At 38.9% G+C, this 19,698-nt stretch overlaps 1 protein-coding gene across 4 annotated transcripts in view; it reads left to right on the top strand.

The window, feature by feature from the left end:
- Positions 1-19,698, top strand: part of GDPD4 (glycerophosphodiester phosphodiesterase domain containing 4) — an 88,717-nt gene that overhangs the window by 25,780 nt on the left and 43,239 nt on the right. For 2 of the 4 annotated variants that reach the window (XM_054437818.1, XM_054437821.1), the window contains exons 6-11: positions 4,456-4,554; positions 4,626-4,719; positions 5,891-5,968; positions 6,771-6,916; positions 7,303-7,385; positions 17,289-17,445. In XM_054437818.1, coding sequence (XP_054293793.1) covers positions 4,456-4,554; positions 4,626-4,719; positions 5,891-5,968; positions 6,771-6,916; positions 7,303-7,385; positions 17,289-17,445 — 657 coding nt within the window. The remainder of the gene's footprint in view (positions 1-4,455; positions 4,555-4,625; positions 4,720-5,890; positions 5,969-6,770; positions 6,917-7,302; positions 7,386-17,288; positions 17,446-19,698) is intronic. The other 2 variants (XM_054437819.1, XM_054437820.1) reach the window with 1 other exon arrangement.

Here is a 19,698-nt window from a genome sequence, read left to right as displayed (position 1 = left end):
CCATTAATTTCCCAGTACTTTTCAGTCACAAGAATACTCTCATTTCAGTGATTAAAAATTTCAGTTCACTGTAATAACCTAAGCTCCAACTTTATTAACCTTAATATGTTTCCCTTCCCCTATTTGGGCCTGATCCAAGCCTGAAGCCCATAGCGGCAGAGAGGGCATGGTGGTCCTTCTACGTCTTTTCTGCCTGAGTGGGGTCCAGGGGAAGAGGAGATGGAGAAACGAGCACAGTCTCACAAGGAGAGGGGAGAAGGGAATCAGGTTAATTTCTAGGTAAACATATGGTTGCTTCTTTTCCCGTGGACATTTTCTATGTGTGTTTTCAGAAATCCTACTGAGAACCTTGACTATAACTCTCTTGGTGGAGTCAATGCCTGTCTTCCTGTAGCCCCCTGAAATTTCTTTTTTGAAGTCCTTTTTAGCCTGTCTTGGGTTTGGCTATCTTTAAAATAACACCAGCATGATTTCTTTCACAGGGTCTATATCTGGTCCCCAGAGGACAGTCAGCTTTGCCCCACCATCTGCAGGCATGCGGCATATTTCCAATATAGCATCCTTGTTTTGTTCTCCCATGGACTTGATCAGCTCCAGTGACAGCCTCTTGCTTTTTTATAGACTTTTTTGGGCATGATTTTTAAAAACTGATACACAGTAATTAGACATATTTGTGGGATCCATGTGATAATTTTGATATATGCCTATAATGCATAATGCTCAAATCAGGGAATTTAGGATATCCATCATCTCAAGCATTTATCATTTCTTCATGTTAGGAACACTTCAACTCTTCTAGCTGTTTTGAAACTATTTTTTGAACTATTTTGAAGCTATTTTATATTATAAATTATTGCTAACTGTAGTCACCTTACTGTACTATCAAACATTAGAACTTATTCTTTCTATCTAATGGTATATTCTCATTAACCAACCCCTCTTCATTTCTCCCACTCTGACCCACCCTTCCCAGCCCTTGGTAACTATCATTCTATTCTCTACTTCCATGAGATCAACTTTTTTACCTCCCAAATATGAGTGAGAACATCAGGCATAGTGTTGATACCATTTCTTGTATTTCCCCAAATCCAGAAACATTTCAAACTCTTGAGTGGTCCCCTTAAGTCTTGAATCAGTCAATTTGCATTGCTAATAAAGGAATACCTGAGATTGGGTAATTTATAGAGAAAACAGGTCTATTTTGTCTCATGGTTCTGCAGGCTGTAAAGGAAGCATAGCACTGGCATCTGGTCCTGGTGAGGGCCTCAGGAAGCATACAATCACAGTGGAAGGCAAGCGGGGAGCCAGCATATCACATAGCAAGAGAAGGGAGCAAGAGAGAGAAGGAGGAGGTGCGAGGCCCTTTTAAACAACCAGATCTCATGTGAACTCACAGAATGAGAACCCACTCATTACTGCAAGGACAGCACCAAGCCATTCATGAGGGAGCTGTCCCCATGATCCAAACACCTCCCACTATGCCCACCTCCAGTATTGGTGGTCACATTTCAACATGAGATTTGGAGGGAACACAGGTCCAAGCCATATCAATATCCTCTTACTCAAATGAGAAGTATGAACTGGAAATATACATTTAGAGTTATTAGAATAGATGGAGCTTGAAGCCATGAGATTTTCTAGGGAAAGAATATAGATTTGAAAATTGAACAAATAGGCCTTATTGATATCCAACATCTGTTTTGGAGTTGGGACACCATGATAAATTAACCAATACTAAGAATCCCTGAAAACATTCTGATTACCATTCCAGGTTTGTGTCTATTATAAAAACTATGCTTATGTTGCCTGCGCCAGTTAAGTACTGCTACTTGGCCTCTGCCACAGCAGAAGCACATCATCCCCTTTGAAATCAGGAAGCCTGTTTGAGTGGCAGCATCTCTCACCTTTTTTCAGGCATACAGGATGGCCACCACAGTGCTTTTCAAGGATGCTGACACTTTCCTCACCAGCGTCTTCTGAGACCTCCCAAAGAACGCGATATAGGGAGTAGGTTAGCTGATCATAGGTGATACTGTTCTAGCACCTTTTCTTAATAAATCTTTTATTATTTCTTCTATATTATACTAAGAAATTACTGGCATCCCAATTTCATTGAGCATCGGCTACCAATCAGCGTAGGCTTCAGATAACCAAACAATCAGAACCTCTTTGAACTGCTTAATACCTGGATTCTAGGATATTAAATCCAGAATCTCTGGTAAGTGCTCCCATATCAATAAATTTAGTCTGGTCTAAAATTATGTTCTCTTTTCCTTATCTAGTACCCTTAGAATTCATTCCCACACATATTCTATGGGATTTTTGCCAATATTTGTTAGTAAAATCTTGTTTTCTAAGCCTTCATCTTCTGAGGCATTCTGGGATCTAGTTCACAGAGTCTGAAGGCAATGAAAAGTGCAGGGTGATTGTTAAGAGTTGGCATTCTCTTGGAAGTTAACTACCTTGGTTGAGTCTTCAGGTCTTCAAACCAGGAAGGACCAGGCTTATCAGACTTGTGAGGAGAGACTGATTTTATTGGCAAGGGAGATTTTATGGGGCTTGGAGTTTCAGTTTTGTTGTACTCAGAATAAATTTAGGAAGAAAAGCATTAGCACCAGGCCTAGAACCCCTTCCCCTTCTACCTACAGATGCCCAGAGAGAAGCGAATGGCATCAACCCAAACTCCTTGTAAACGTGCTAATAACCTGACCTCCTGGTAAACACACTAAAGGTATTTGTCAGCTCCTTATCTGCAAAAATTTCTAGCAGGATATACCTAGATATATTTAGGTTGGTTTTATTGTAAACAAACCTGGAATATATAGGTTCATGTGGTAGAAGACATGACTGGCTAGAGTTATATAATTAATGGAATATAAAATAATGATGCTTCATAATCAAAAAACCAAAATGACTTCTGTGAAGCAATGTTTCTTCATATTTTGCTCAAAACACACCTTATATTTTAAGTCCAAAAACAGAATGTATACTAATACAGGAGAGGAAAGACCCTATATATGAGTAGCTGCATTTGACATGATCATATTCACTCAAAAAAAATTTTTTTTTTTTTTTGAGGCAGAATCTCACTCCGTTGCCCAGGCTGGAGTGCAGTGGCGCAATCTCAGCTCACTGCAACCTCTGCCTCCCGGGTTCAAGCGATTCTCCCACCTCAGCCTCCCAAGTAGCTGGAACTACAGTTGTGCGCAACCACACCTGGCTAATTTTTGTATTTTTATTAGAGATGGGGTTTCACCATATTGGCCAGGCTTATCTCGAACTCCTGGCCTCAGGTGATCCACCCGCCTCAGCCTCCCAAAGTGCTGGGATCATAGATGTGAGCCGCTGCTCCTAGCCTGCCACTGGAAAATCTTTTATCTGTTCCCTATGATTGCCTGTATCCTTTAAATCCATAGTGAAGTTTGGTGTTGGGTAAGATCTGTGATTCTTATGACTCTGGCAATTCAACTTTTGTGTTGTGGTGCATTTAGTTTTTCCTAATAGATTGTTTAAAATTTTTTCATCTATGTATGTATTTTCTGTTCTTGTAATAATGTCCTTGTTAAATTTGGGTATAATGTTTTGTTGCACTCATAAGATGTTATAAAGTATTCTCTTTCTATTCTCTGAAAGAGTTTGTTAAAGATTGGAAATATTTTTTCCTTAAATGTTTGGTAGAATTTATCATTGAAGTCAGCAAAGAATTGTGAAAGACTTAATTATGGATTCACTTATTTTAGATGTGGAGATTATGGAAAGGAGAGAGCTAAGTACTGTCTAGAGGGCAGCACAGGTGTAGGAAAACTATACATTTGAAAGGGAGGAAGTTAGGAAAATTAGGTCTTCTTGGTCTCAAAGTTCTTTCTCTATGAAGTATACAGTGTTCTGGCAGGCAGGTTTTTTCATCTGTTTAATAAATACTTATTGGATGCTTACTATTTGCCAGACATTCTGCAGGACACTGAGGATGTAATCATAAACAATACCAATATTAACCTTGACTTCATGAAGCTTATAGTCTGTTGGGGAAAACAGACATTGAAAAGGCAATTACAGAGTATTATTTACTTATAATTGTATTGAGTATACAATTGAGGTCTAAAGAAATGGTGAAGACTTTAATGGCAACTGTTGAATCTGAGTAAGAGATAAGAAGCAATGTTGGGGACCCAGCTGAGGCTGGAGATAGTAAATTAGTAACGGTAAATTAGCTGTGTAATTTTTTTCCAGCCATGCTGTACAGCAAAGACTTAGAAGCAAAGAAGGTGAATGATTAGTTCCGTCTAATACTGGGGATTTGCAGGAAAAACAAGATATTTCTCTACATTGTTATGGTAAAAGAATGAGGAAGCAGATAAGGTCCCTGACATTGTGAAGACACACATTCAATTCCTGAGGACAGTTCTGATCCACGTCTAGTGCTTGAAGTCAGGAGATTTTTTTCTGTTTCCCTAGATCCTGGTTCTGCTAGTGATTCTTCTGTGTGTCATTTTAATGTTCATTATATGCAAATTCTGGAAAGAAAGGTGGCTGGTAGCTGGGCTGTCACTGCAGGTAAGCATCATCCTATAGCTCCAGCACTAGCTGTCTAGATGTATCCAGCCTGACTTTTGGCTTTCTCACAGATCTTTGCTCCCTACGTGCACCTGGTCAGCATAACTGTGATGGTTATCCTTTTCTGGCCTGTGGCCTTCTACGTGGCACATTTGGAAAGAGAAGGTATGTCACATAGGGTAGAACCCTGCCTATTTCTTCAGCTCTGGCTTTAGCTTGCATACTCCACTCAGGAAAACAGAAGCTTGGGAACTAGCCGCCCCTGTGCCTCGTTGAAATTCATTTAGCTTGTTACTCAGGCATGCTCCTGTGCTTTCACTCACTACCCTGTCATAGTGGCCAATGGCCTGTCATAGTATTTCTGTGGCCAAACAGACCTTCTTCTAAAGAGGGATTCTTTTTTTTGGAAAAACAAGATCTTTCTCTACATTATTATACATTGACTGTCTGAAGATGGATGGTGGGTGATGCAGTAGAAGCCGTTTTAATTTTGCTTGACCAAAGTGCTGGTACAAGTCACAGTTCTTTCCATTTATATTCAAATATTAGTAGTTTCTTTTTCTTTTTTTTTTTTTTTTTGTTTTTTTTTTGAGACAGAGTCTTGCTCCGTTGCCAGGCTGGAGTGCAGTGGCACAATCTCGGCTCACTACAACCTCCGCCTCCTGGGTTCAAGCGATTCTCCTGCCTCAGCCCCCCAAGTAGCTGGGATTACAGGCGTGTGCCACCATGCCTGGTTGTATTTTTAGTAGAGATGGGGTTTTACCATGTTGGCCAGGATGGTCTCAATCTCTTGACCTCGTGATCCGCCTGCCTCAGCCTCCCAAAGTGCTGGGATTACAGGCGTGAGCCACCACGCCCAGCAAATATTAGTAGTTTCAACTAATACTAGGGCCAGAGATTTCTGCTTACATCCAAGTAACTCAAAGCAGTCCCCTGTGAGACCATGTCATACCTGAGGACTTACAGCAGAAGGTTAAATGTCTGTCTCTGTCACTGGTTTCCTCTTCATTGTTTGCCCCAGTGTAATGGAATCAAAAGAACTGGATCTCTACACTAAACTGTTTTGAGAATGGAATTATCTTTCACCACTCTATGGATAAAACAATAGGACCTTCTTCTCTCTGGGTCTCCTTTTTCCTCTTTTTAAATAAGAGGTGTTTGCTTTCTGACCTGTGGGGGTATGCAGGCAAGAGAAAGACTGCATAGATAGTGCTGCCATTGTGTGTTTATATATATATGCTTGCGTGTGGAGGGTAAATTTTAGAAAGTATTTCTGGGGCAAGGGCTTAAAGGGGACAATAATGAACTCTTTTCTTTTTCACTTTCTAAATTTTAGTTAGAATGAGAAGATACAGGATGACACATTCTGAGAAAAAAAGACTCAAGAAATGTAATGTAATCACAAGGTTAAGAGGTTAGAGCTGGAGACTGAGATTTGAAAGTCACTAAAGCATAGGTGGTAACTTGAAAATGTACAAATGGGTAAAATTCTCAGTGGTCTAAAATAGTAAGTCTTGGGGAACGGCTGGTTATCGCAGGCATTTTGTACAGGCTCTGTATGTGAATGTGTGTATATGCACAAGAGGGAGGGAGGGAAAGAGGGGAAGCAAATGATTAATATTTATAGAGTAACTATTATGAGTCAACACTGTCATAACAACCTGTAAGGTGATATAAGCAGCAGGACAGCCCCATTTTACAGAAGAAAATGAAGATTCAGAGAGGTTAAGTTGTCCTTAGTCACACAGTTAGGAAGTGGCAGAACTTGGCTTTAAACCCAGATTTCTGCCAATTAGTGCCCTTTCCACTATACTGTACTGCCTTAAATATACAGATGTTTTAGGATGATCTTTACAGGCTCTGGGGCTTTCTTAGAATCAGCCAAGCTCCTCCTCCTGAGAAGCTGCTCCTTAACATCCCTTCTCCTTCCTTTCCTTCCCCATCTGTACCCTGTACAATTGAGCCCTCTGTCAATTTCCAGTTCCAGTAAAGTTGTGTTAATAATAATGCCCTATATTTGTACAGTTCTATACTTTTATATCCAAATCCCTGGAAGTAAGTGGAAATGTCACAGAAATAGAAAGTAAATTAGCCAGTACACAGTCAATGAAACCCATGGACTGTGAGTTTACTCAGACTGCTGCTTTGCTTGGGATGATTTTCCATCCCTCTTTATCTTTTTTCCCCCCACTTCCCCTTCCTTCCAAATTTTTCAGGTCTACAAGTGGCTGTTGGATTACCCTTTCTTCTTATCCTTTTAAGTGTCTATTTGATGCCACTGGGGATTTATTCTCCCTGCATTCAGGAGAAGGAGAATTTGGGGCCTAAGCCAACCATCTTTGGACATAGAGGTGCACCCATGGTAGGTCTGAGCATGATGAACATGGGTGAAAATAAGTATGTATGGGGTATGTGGTCGAGAGAAGAAAACTGAGAACCATGGGAGTCCCTGGAGAGAAAAAGTGATTGCATTAAGACGGCAAGAATAAAGAGTTCATTGTAAAGGTTGGACTTGAATCCAGGCCACCTAACTCCCAGTCCATTTCTCTTTACTGTGCCCAGTGACATTGTCTCAGATGAGCAGAGTCCCAGAATAAGCTTGGACGGAGGGTATACAGGTTTTGAAAGGAGATCTGAGGGAGCCAAGCTCTGCTCCCCAAAATCCTACTGGGCTCTACCCCTACCACAAAAGGAATGCTGGGAGGAGAGACTCTGAGGCTTAGGGCCTGATGTCCTTTTCTTCTACAGTTGGGGCCTGAGAATACCATGATGTCCTTTGAGAAAGCTGTTGAACATGGAGCCCATGGATTGGAGACTGATGTACACTTAAGGTAAGAAAGCAGGGAACTGGGGTGAGGGGAGGAGGGGATAAGTTCAATGCCATGCAAGAGAACCAGCCTGGCCTGAGGTGTAGAGACAGCAAGCCCTGGGGAGTTGTTCCTGTGTTCATATGTTCCTGTGTTAATATGGCATATATGCACGTACTACACAGATGAACCACATCTCACAAACCACACCTCTGCATCTCCATGTTTTCAATGACAGGGTTACAAATCAGACACACTAGATATAGTCTTCACACATGATTCAAATATGGCCCCGTTGCAAACCGTGCTTACCACTTCACTCTATGTACTACCTTAGCAATTTATTTAACATTCCTTGAGCATTTGCTGTATTCCAGGCCTTCTTCTGAGTGCTTGGGAGATGCAAATGAATAAGATATAGTCATACCTAAAAGATGTTCCAGCTAGTGAAGGAGACATGGAATGTTTACAGATAACTACAGAATAAGGCCATTTGTGGCAAGAGCCTTCCAGAGAAAAATAAGTGTAATGGAACCTCAGTGGAGGAAAAGGTCACTTCCTGTTGTGTGAAAAAAAATCTATATGCTCAAAGTTGTGTTTGGGTTGAGCCTCAAAGGAAAAATACCATTTTACCAAGCAGAGATGGGGGAAGGAGAAAATTCCAGGGAATTCATTCTGAAAAGCTTTTGCTCTAAGACCCTATGAGGAGAATGAAAAGACAAGTGTCAGACTGGGAGACAGTATTTGTAAAACACATGTCTGGCGAAAGACTTGTGTCTAGGATATATAAACTTTCAAAACTCAACAGTAAAATGAAAACAAAAACCAAACAATCCAATTAGAAAATGGGCGAAATACATGTGTAGATATGTCACTGAAGAGAATATACAGATAGCAAATAAGTACATGAGAAGATGTTCAGCTGCATTAGCCTTTAGGAAAATGCAAATTAAAACTAATACTACTCACCTATCGGAATGGCTAAATTAAAAAATAGCAAGAACAGTAAATGCTGGCAGACAAATTGAATCACTCATATGTTCCTGGTGGAAACATAAAATTGTATAGGCACTCCAAGTAAGTTTGGCAGTTACTTACAAAACTAAATACAGTCATATCTCACTTAATGATGAGCATACATTCTGAGAAATGCGTTGTTAGGCAATTTTATCATTGTGTGAACATCATAGAGTGAATTTATACAAACCTAGATGGCATAGCCTACTACACACCTGGGCTATATGGTATGACCTGTTACTCTTCGGCTGCAAGCCTGTACAGCGTGTTACTGTACTGAATACTGTAGGCAATTGTAGAACAACGGTAGGTATTTGTGTATCTAAATATATCCAAACGTAGGAAAAGTACGGTAAAAATAACAATATAAAAGATAAAACATGGTACACCCGTATAGGGCAATTACCATGAATGGAGCCTGCAGGACTGGAAGTTGCTCTGGGTGAGTCAGTGAGAGAGTGGTAAGTGAATGTGAAGGCCTAGGACATTATGTACACTACTGAAGACTTTATAAACATCGTACACTTAGATTGCACTAAACTCATAAAAAAATTTCTTCAATAATAAATTAACCCCAGCTTATTGTAACTTTTTGACTCTTGTGATACCACTTAGTGTAAGCACAACTACATTGTACAGCTGTACAAAAATATTTTCTTTCTTTATAACCTTATTCTCTAAGCTGTTTTCTATTTTAATTTTTTTTAACTTTTTTGTTAGAAACTAAGACACAAGCACACACATTAGCCTAGGCTTACACAGGGTCAGGATCATTAATATCACTGTCTTCTACCTTCACATCTTGTCCCACTGCAGTGTCTGCAGGGATAATAACATGCATGGGGCGGTCATCTCCTATGAAAACAATGCCTTCTAGAATACCTCCTGAAGGACTACCTGAGGCTGTTTTACATTTAATTTTTTAAATATATAATAGAATGTATATACTCTAAAATAACAATAAAAAGTTTAGTGTAGTAAATATATAAGCCAGTAACAGTTGTTTATTGTCATCATCAGGTATTATGTACTATCTGTAGTTGTATGTGCTATACTTTTATATGATTGGCTGTACAGGTTTGTTTACACAAGTATCACCATAAACATACGAGTAATGTATTGTGCTACGATATTATGGCTACGAAGTCACTAGGTGATAGGAAATTTTCAGCTCCATTATAGTCTTATGGGGCCACTGTCCCATATGAGGTCTGTTGTTGACTGAAATGTCGTTATGTGGCACATTATATACTTACCATACACCCCAGAAATTGTACTCCTGGGCATTTATTCCAGAGAAAAGAAGACTTAATGTTCATATAGAAAAAAACTTTACATTAATTTTCATAGCTGTTTTATTTGTAACAGCCCAAATCTAGAAACAACCCAAATGTCCTTTAAGAGGTTTAATGATTAAATAAACTGTGTTCATCCATACTGTGGAGTATTACCCAGCAATAAAAATGAATGAACTATTGAAACATGCTGCTATTTGGATGGACCTCATGGGAATTACTTTGAGTGAATAAAGCCAGTCTCAAAAGGTTATATACTGTATGATTCCATTTGAAGATCACATTCAAATGACAAAATTAAAGGGATAGAGAAAAATTAGTGGTTTCCAGGGGTGAAGGAGGCAGAGAGGTGGCTCCCACTTTAAAAAGTAACACAAAACTCTTCTTGTATATTTACTGTTCTGTATCTTGACTGTGGTGGTGGTGATATGTCTGCACATGTGATAAAATTAACAAAATATACAAATAAGTTCATGTAAACTAAATATAGAACTAAATATACAAATAAGTTCCTGTAAAATGAATGAAATCTGAATGAGGTCATAGATTTTATCAATGTCAGTTTCCTTGTTGTGATAGTATAGTATAGTTATGCGAGATGTTACCATTGGGGGAAATGGGCTAAGGGTATATAGGATCTCTCTGTATTATTTCTTACAAACCCATGTGAATCTACAATCCTCTCAAAATAGAATTTAAAGAAAAGAATCTCGTCAGCTTTCTTAAGAAAAGTTATAGACAAAGTGATTCTAAAGTCAGAAGATGATCCATTCTGACATTTTAAAACTTTTCTAGGCCCTATATCCTGCTCCAGTTTATGCCCCATGTCTTCACTTTCTTTTAAGCAACATTCCTCCAAAGAGTGGTCTGTACTGCTCTAGAGGATCAAAAGTTTTTGTTAGTCTCTGCCCTTCTAGGTTCTTTGGCTAGTCTACAAATTAAATTGACATAAGACAGATTAACAGGAGAAAAATAATTTTAATTACATATGTACACGTGGGAGTCCCACAAAAATTTGAAACTCAAGGAAGAGGCCAGATGATTGAAGCTTGTATAATTTCCTGAGCTATAGAAAGGAATAGGGGCTGTGTGGGGGCAGTGACAAATTGTGGGAAGAAGAGGGAAGAAAATGAATAAAGATTGTCTTATTATACAGATATAAGTCTTGATAATAAAATGGTTTCAGGGCAGCTCTCTTATTGGTACAGATACTTTTACTAATGAAAATTTCCTTTATAAATATAAATTTCCTTTACAAAAGGGCAACTTTTCAGAGCTTCTCCTGTGAGCTTCTCCTGCAGTTTCTCAAAATAACCAGCTCAAAATAATCATTATGCCAAAGAGGTATATATTGGGGTGGCATATTCTGGTCTCCTGCAGTCATATTTTGGGGTGAGTGTCTTGAACTCCAACATTGCCTTTCTTTGCCTTCTCTCAATCCCCTTTGTTTTGGATAACTTTTAATCCTTTTTGAGCCTATCCCAATCAGGCTTCTTCTACACCACTTCTCAGAGCTCTTACTAAGTTATCAGGGACCCCAAACTTCTTAAACATCATAGTAAATTTTCAGTTTTCATCTTAACCTCTCAGCATTTGAGTAGTCCTTCATTTTTGAAACACTTTCTTCATTTGGCTATTAGAATACCATACTCTCCTGATTTTCTTCCTACCTGGCTATTTCCTATGTGATTTCTTTTGCTGTCTCCTTCTTCCCTTCTTGCCTTTAAAATGTTGGAATTTTTGAGATTTGTGATAAAATAGTTGTAAAGGATGTTTGATCCCTACCCCAAGTCCACCCCAAAGTGAATTTGATAGTGCTCATCCCAGTTTATAAAATTGCAGCTATGTTGTTCTTAAATGTGAAACAGGTTTATATGAAACCTTCATTTGAATATATTTTTGAGAAACATTTGAAAAGGCAGAGACATTTTTTAAACCTAAAAAGCAAGTAATGTAAACAAGTTATTTGCATCTGAGTGAAAGCCTATGGGAGATTCTGAGAAGATCTATGCAAAATTTTTGGCAGCTATTATTCCCAGTCCTCTTACAAAATTTTTAGCATAAAAGCCCAGCCAGCCATACACCTCACTGGAGAACACTGAATTGAGTTTTCTGGGGATTGCAGAAACACACAGATCCTGAAGAAATGTTGACCTCCTCATGTGGACCAATAGGAGAAATCTTGCCAACAGTCACTGGAAGTCTATGGAGGCTGAGTTAGATTGAAAGATCCCAATAAGCTTGTTTGTACCTATTGCTCTTACTCCCTCTCTGCTAATGCAGTGTCCACCTAACTTTTTAAGGGAAATAAATGTAAACGTCACACATAACAAATATATGTGTGAAAACTAGTTTCTGTTGGTATTGCCTACCCTTTAGCATCCATGATGAACAAAATATCAAAAATTTTAATGAAGATGTGTCATGCCAAGCCATATGAGAACCTGAGGCAAAAGGAAAAATCAGTAATACTATCTTATTTTCATTTAAAATTTAATGTTTTGTTTATAGTGGATTTTTGCATTGGTTTTGTCTTTTAAATATTATATTAAAATAGTATTTATCTTGCTTATTAGTTTTTGGCACCCCTTTAAATTTTAGACCCATGGCAAGTGCACTATCATTTTCTTATTTGTTTTCTCCTTTCCTGCGTCCTTTTGGACTAATGGAGCATTTTTAAGAACTTTATCTCTACTGTTGGATTATTAGCTATACCTTTTTTTTTTTTTAGTCGTTGTGCTAGAGTTTACAATATGATCTTTAACTTATTTCTCCCTTTGAGTATTATACATTTTTGTGTAAAGCATACATCTTTTATCAGTACAGTAACATTTCATCTCTCTCATAGTATGACCTGTTGCTATCATGAACCTCATTATACATTGCTATTACTTTTTGCTTTAAACAGTTAATTCTTTTTTTAAAAAATGAGAAAAAAATTTCTATATTTACTCATGTATTTATCATTTCTGGCACTATTTATTCTTTTGTGTAGATCCAAGTTTCAAATTGTATCAATTTCCTTTTTGTCTAATAATTATTTTAATCTTTTTTCAGTAAAGGTATGCTGGAAATGAATTATTCTGCTTTTTGTTTGTATGAAATATTTTAATTTTCCCTTCATTTTTGAAGAATATTTTTGCTGCATATAGAATTCTAAGTTGACAGTTGTTTTCTTCAAGCATGTAAAAATTGTTATTTCCTAGTTTTCTGTCTTATGTTTTGATAAGAAATCTTCTGGATGCTTATCTGTATTCCCCTCCACATACGCCCACCCCTAGCCCCAGCTACTTTTTTTTTTTTGTTGTTTTGCAGCAGCAGAGAAAGAGGTTTAGTGATAGAGTCATCAAATGAGGAAATAGGAGGAAACCTCAAATCCATCTCCCTGAGGAGTTTGGGGCTAGAGTTTTTAATGGTTTTGGAGTGGGTTGAAGTGTGCAGATCGTTGATTGGTCAAAGAGTACAGGGTGAAGTCAAGGGACAGGGAGATGAAGAAACTATATTCTCATGCTGATTCTGTTCCTCAGTGGGGGTCCTCAAACTGGTTCACATCAGCTGTTTTACCGGAATATGGGATCTGAAAAACATCTTAAGCAATTCTTAAACAAAAGCCTTGTGATTCTAATGTCAGAAATCCTATCTATAGATACACTGGGGATGCAAATGGTCAATGTCAAATGATTTTCTATGACAAGGAAGTGGTTCAAAATGAAGCCTGATTAATACTTAATTAGAGCTATATTTCTGTCCAGAATTCTTGTTAACCCTGTGAGGATGGCTTCAGTACCCCCTTATCTTCTTTATCCGTCAGTCCTGAAGTGTGGTCATTAAGGAGGAATTGAGCCATGACTGCTTTGGCTGATTCCTGCTGACAAGGGTCAAGGGGACCATAATTAGGATTTGAGGAATGAAACTGCTTTGTAGTAGCCTGTAAATGTTCTTGAGTGCCAGGTATAGGGTTCTGATTCTGCATGACAAAAATGTCAGTTCTTTTGTTACTAGTCCCTGTTGTCTGTTGTGAATAGAAAGAGCAAGATGACAATAATAGAGTTTGTAAGGGGAACTAAAACCAGTTTCCCATTCCCTTAGGAAGCCAGCTAAAGAGATCATTTAAGGGGATTTGTGGTACACACCTCTCATAACCATTTAGCTTATTTGGAAATTTTTTCTATTCACAACAAGTGGTATTAGCTATTGCGCAGATACCACTTGTTTTGCCAAAAGGAAATCTAATACAATTTAATTATTCAGAACTGTCTGGGCCAAAGAGCTTAAACCATTATGCCTAACAGCCTTCTTTATTTCAGCATGTCAGCATACCACATTTTTGGTGTAGGTTTCTGAGCTCCAACATCCCCATCTGAAGCTTCCCTAGAGGTTTCACACACTAAAAGCTGAGTTGGTGGGAAAACTGAGTTAATAACTGAGTGGCAAAGGATCCCCGTAAACCAGTCTTCTATTTCTGGGAATAGCCCAGTCCCACTAGATAGCTGTGTCTCATTTCAGGAGTTAGTATTGCAAATGAGCTTTCAAATGGAAGAAAAACAAATGTAATGGTTGGAGAAATCTATAAACCAGTTTCCTTAGTCTGGAGGGCAGTCAGTTGAGGTGTCTAGATGTTAGATTTGGCTGGGCACGGTGGCTCAAGCCTGTAATCCCAGCATTTTGGGAGGCCGAGGCAGGGAGATCACCTGAGGTCAGGAGTTTGAGACCAGCCTGGCCAACATGGTGAAACCCCATCTCTACTAAAAATAGAAAAATTAGCTGGGCATGGTGGTGGGCACCTGTAATCCCAGCTACTCGGGAGGCTGAGGCAGGAGAATCACTTGAACCTGGGAGGCGGAGGTTGCAGTGAACTGAGATGGCACCACTACACTCCAGCCTGGGTGACAGAGTAAGATTCTGTTTCAAAAAGAAAAAAAAAAAAGATGTTAGGCCCAAAGCATCTTCAGTTAACATGGAAGCAGGCAGTGGCAATCTGACAGATTTTTCTTGCCTGTAGTTTATGTATCACAAGATATGCTTGCAGGAAAAAGATAGTAGCAATTTCATTGAGTCTAAGTGAGAAAAATGGAAAGAGAATTTGAAGACATTAGTTTGGAGACTTTTAGCCAGTAAAGAATTCAGCATTCAGTTCAAATCTTCATCAAATTTTGAAAAAATTTTTAGTTTTACTTTTTGAAATGTTTTTTTCTGCACCTCCCTTCTTTTTTAGGACTCCGTTTACATATATATAATACTGCTTGATCATTGTCTTACAGGTCACTGATGCCCCATTCTTTTTTGTTTCAGTCTTCTTTTTATGCTTTCATTTGGATAGATTCTAATGCTACATCTTTAAATTCATTGTTCTTTGCATGATCTGCAATATCTGATCTGTTTTAAATTTCATGCAGTGAAATTTTCATTTCAGTTATTATATTTTATCTCTAAATTTCCATTTTTTATACCTTGTATGTATATCTTCATTATGTTCATGTTTTCCTTTACATACCTTGTTTACACCTTTATAATTTTGTTCTACACTGTTTAACACCCTTGTCTATGAATTCTGTCATCTCTTTCACTTTTGAGTTTGTCCCTGTTGAGTAATTCCTCTTCCATACGGTCACATTTTCCTGCTTGTTTATATCTCTAGTAAGTTTTGATTACATGCTGGACTTGTAGTTTTACATTGTTGGGTGCTATATCTTGTATCCTTTAAGGCTGGTCATTTTCTAGCAGATAGTTGTTACTTCCAGACTAGATTGGTCTTTTCTTTGGAGGCTTGTTTTTAAGCTCTTTTTTAGAGGATCTAAAGTGGCTCTAAGGCCATTGTAGTTCTAAATTATCCCCCCCCACCACCATTTTTTTTTTTCTGAGATGGAGTTTCACTCTTGTTGCCCAGGCTGGAGTCCAATGGCGCGATTTTGTCTAACCGCAACCTCCGCCTCCCAGGTTCAAGCGATTCTCCTGCCTCAGCCTCTCGAGTAGCTGGGACTACAGGCGTGTACCACCATGCCTGGCTAATTTTTGTATTTTTAGTAGAGACGGGGTTTCACCATGTTGGCCAGGATGGTCTTGATCTCGACCTCGTGATCCACCCACCAAAGCATTGGGATTACAGGCGTGAGCCACCGCGCATGGCCAATTATCCCCTTTTCTAAGGTGTGATCTTTTGGAGTCTCTAAAGAATGCCTATGTAATTACTGAGGACTCTCCTCTCTTGCTGGATGGAACTTGAATGATTCATACCCCTGTGTAAGCTCCGATTGTCTTAGAACTGTCTGGTAATATTTTCTTTTCTTAGAAGTTGTTCTTGCCAAGCTTCATAGTTTTACTCTGTACACATACAGATTGATACTTAGCCATACACTTACGGACTTTTGCATATTTTCTTGGAACTGTGTCTTTGTTTTTGCATAACTCTATCCTTTATGGGACTCTAGCCCACAAATTCTAGCTGTCTCGGCTCCCCCCTTACTCTAATCTCTTCTCATTTCAGCAAGACAGCTAGGGCCCTTTTAGGTTCCCCCACTCTGTACTGGAATTCAGTATTCACCTGCAGGAAAGAAGCCTGGGTGATGGAATTGCTTATGTCGTTTTTTTTGCTTTTCTCAGAGATTGTGGTAATATTGTGCATCCTTTTGTCCATTAACTGAAAATAGTTATTTCCTTTACTTTGTCCAGTTTTCTGGTAGGTTTAAGGCAGAAGAGTAAGTTCCAAGCCTTATCTTCCTCATTATAGATGTTCTCATCATAGATATTTTAATGAGAAAGGGAGAGATAGTTTCATAAAATCAGAGATTCTCCAAAGCAAATTGCAGATAGAAGAACAAGGAACTTACCTTATGATACTATCTGATGTGGAGAGTCTAGGACCAGAAATACTCAGTGTAGGCTGGGCACGGTGGCTCATGCCTGTAATCCCAGCACTTTGGGACGCTGAGGTGGGTGGATCACTTGAGGCCAGGAGTTCGAGACCAGCCTGGCCAACATGACAAAATCCTGTCTCTACTAAAAAATACAAAAATAAGCCAGGTGTGGTGGTGCATGCCTGTAGTCTCAGCTACTCAGGAGGCTGAGGCAGAAGAATCACTTGTGTGATCACGGTTGTGGTGAGCCGAGATCATGCCACTGCACTCCAGCCTGGGTGACAGAGCAAGACTCCGTCTCAAAAAAACAAAAACAAAAACCAAGCAAACAAACAAAAAGAAATACTCAGTGCAGTGCCTAGCTGGGAAAGGATCAGAATAATACAGGAAAACTGTGTGGACGCCTGCTTAGTATGGCCCTGGAACCTGAGGACTTTGCATCATCCCTACCTCCATTCACTTTATTTTCAGGCCACTACTGTGCCTGCTGTTTTCCTAATGCCAGAAAGCCCCTGAATAGAGAAGCTATTCTTTCACCATCACTAATGTGATTATATATCATGAAAGATTGATCCCTAGAGCAGAAAAATATTGACATCGAAGTGTAAATGACTGATATGTAGCCCTTTTCTAAGATTTGAGAGGGAGTAAGGAGCCCTAGTGACACTTGTGACCTTGAAGGACTTTCTGGGGAGCCTGTCTACCAAGGTAGCTAAATTCAGCCTATCTACCCCTGCCCTTCTTTTCTACCTCTGCCTCAGTTATGATCATGTGCCTTTCCTCATGCATGACTTTGACCTGAGAAGAACAACCAATATTGGGGAAGTTCAGCCAGAATCTGCCTTCGAGAACCCTGCCTTCTTCAGTTGGGATTTCCTATCAACTCTGAATGCAGGCAAATGGTTTGTAAAACCAGAGGTAAGACACATTCCCAAGTTCCACAAACCTGCATTGAATTTTTGTAAGAGATCATGTGCTGCTCCTGAAAATAAAGGCCATAGATGTAGATAGGCAAGTATCCACACGATTTCATCCCAGTTTGGTAGCAGGACTATAGTATTGGCAGGAGGGCTTTTTCAGTAATGAAGTGAATCTAATTGCTGCTTTCTACATTCACTAGAAAGTCTGAAGACAAACTTGTAAACTTACCCTTATCTTGTAATTTCTTTTTACCCAAATATTTCATAAGCTTTTACAGTATGGCTAACTTGTACATAACATTTTCCTGGATGAGGCAGACTAGGACATATATTTTTGATTTTTTCTGCTTGCCATTCAACAAATATTTATTGAGCACCTAATGGTACAAGGCACATGGAATATAATGGTGAATAAACACACATCCAGCCTTAATGGAATTCACAGGCTGGTATAAGAAACAGACAGTTACTATACATTGTGATAAGTGCAGAACTAGAGTTAATTTCGGGTTGCTTCAGGAGCACACAAGAACAACTTCTAACTCAGACTGGGGAATGTGGATGGGAGATTCTGGAAGGAGATATATAGACTAATAATGGATGTGGTACAGTATAAAGCACATGCTGTGCAGTGTACAATGTAATTTTGAGGCAAGTATGAATGGTTCCTCTGGAAGAAGTTGGGGAATACTTTATGCACAGCTACCATTTGAGCTGAGGGAAGATCATTACCAAGGGGAAGCAAGGGCAGTAATGGTGATGTGTTTCAGAAATTATCCTGGAGCAACAGGGTGTGTGTGGGGGTGTGTGTGTGTGGGGGTGTGTGTGTGTGTGTGTGTGTGTGTGTGTGTGTGTGTGTGTGTGTGTGTGTAGGAGAGGGAGGGAAGGATAGAGGAAAGGAGAGGAAGGAAGGGGGTAGGAAGTAGATGAGAGATAGATTGGGAGAATAATCTGGAAAACATGTGGATGGGAGATTATGGCAATGCTTACATAACAAGTTAAAGAGTTTAGAATTATCCTTGAGTGTTTTTAAGTGGGTAAAAAGTCAGAATTGCATTTGATAAAGGTCAAGCCTACTTTCTCAAGATGGATTAAAGAAAACAAAACAACCTACGTTTTTTAGCTTATTTTATGACTAGGAATTCATGTGACCTAGGTTCTGACCAATCAGATATACTCATTTGAGACTTTGATTTTGAAAGTAAACATCTCAACAAGATAGATAGCAGGCATCCATATTGCTAGCACATGTGACAGCAGAGATAGCAAGATGTGAGGGTCAGCTGTGGTAATAGCTCACTTATACGGTAGTAGTGTAATTACGAAAAGAAATATTAAGGGATTTTTGATTGTGTACTGGTGGAATGGAATTTTATTTATGTTTGATGTTAATCCTGAGGGCCGTTTGATCATGTTTCATGTAAAAATAAGGAAAAGTGAAGAATTATGTACAGATGGACTTACCTACTGTGTTTGTCCATTTTGTGTTGCTATACCTGAGACTGGGTAATTTATAAAGAAGAGGTTTATTTGACTCATGGTTCTACAAGCTCTACAAGCATGATACCAGCATCTGCTCGGCTTCTGGTGAGGAAGCTTTTACTCATGGCAGAAGGTGAAGGGGGAGCAAGGCATGTCATATGGTGAGAGAGGGAGCAAGAAAGAAAGAAGGAGGTACCAGGCTCCTTTAAACAACCAGCTCTTGCATGAACTAACAGAATGAGAATTCACTCATTACTGAGGGGAGGGCACCAAATCATTCATAAGGGATCTGCCCCCATGACCCAAATGCCTCTCACTAGGCCTCACTTCCAACATTGGAGGTCACATTTCAACATAAGATTAGGAGGGGACACACATCCAAACTGTTTCATCTACTGAGACTCCACTTCAGATTCATTGTATTAATTAGTAATTAATATAAGAAATAGCTGAAAGTGGATTTGTTATTACTGTAGTTGCTCAGAATATTTGTCCTCATAGGAGTACATAGTCTATACATGCTATTTCCATATATGAAAATAATGTGATTACTCTGATATTCTAGGTTTCTGAGTATATGTAGCTTCTGCAATATGTCTCATACATAGACACATAAAAACTAGAGGTGCTCCATTAGGATGTATATATTGAATTAGTTAGCTATAGTTAATATTTTGGCAAAGGTGTGTTCTAGATGAAAAGCCTATTATTGTATCTGATGTATAATATAAGGCTGATGAAAGTCTTATTAGGATTTACAGAATTAAAC

The sequence above is a fragment of the Pongo pygmaeus genome, chromosome 9, assembly GCF_028885625.2.
Source record: "Pongo pygmaeus isolate AG05252 chromosome 9, NHGRI_mPonPyg2-v2.0_pri, whole genome shotgun sequence".
Lineage (NCBI taxonomy): Eukaryota > Metazoa > Chordata > Mammalia > Primates > Hominidae > Pongo > Pongo pygmaeus.
Note: the sequence above shows the minus strand (reverse complement) of the source record. Positions and strands in the feature narration are given on the sequence as shown.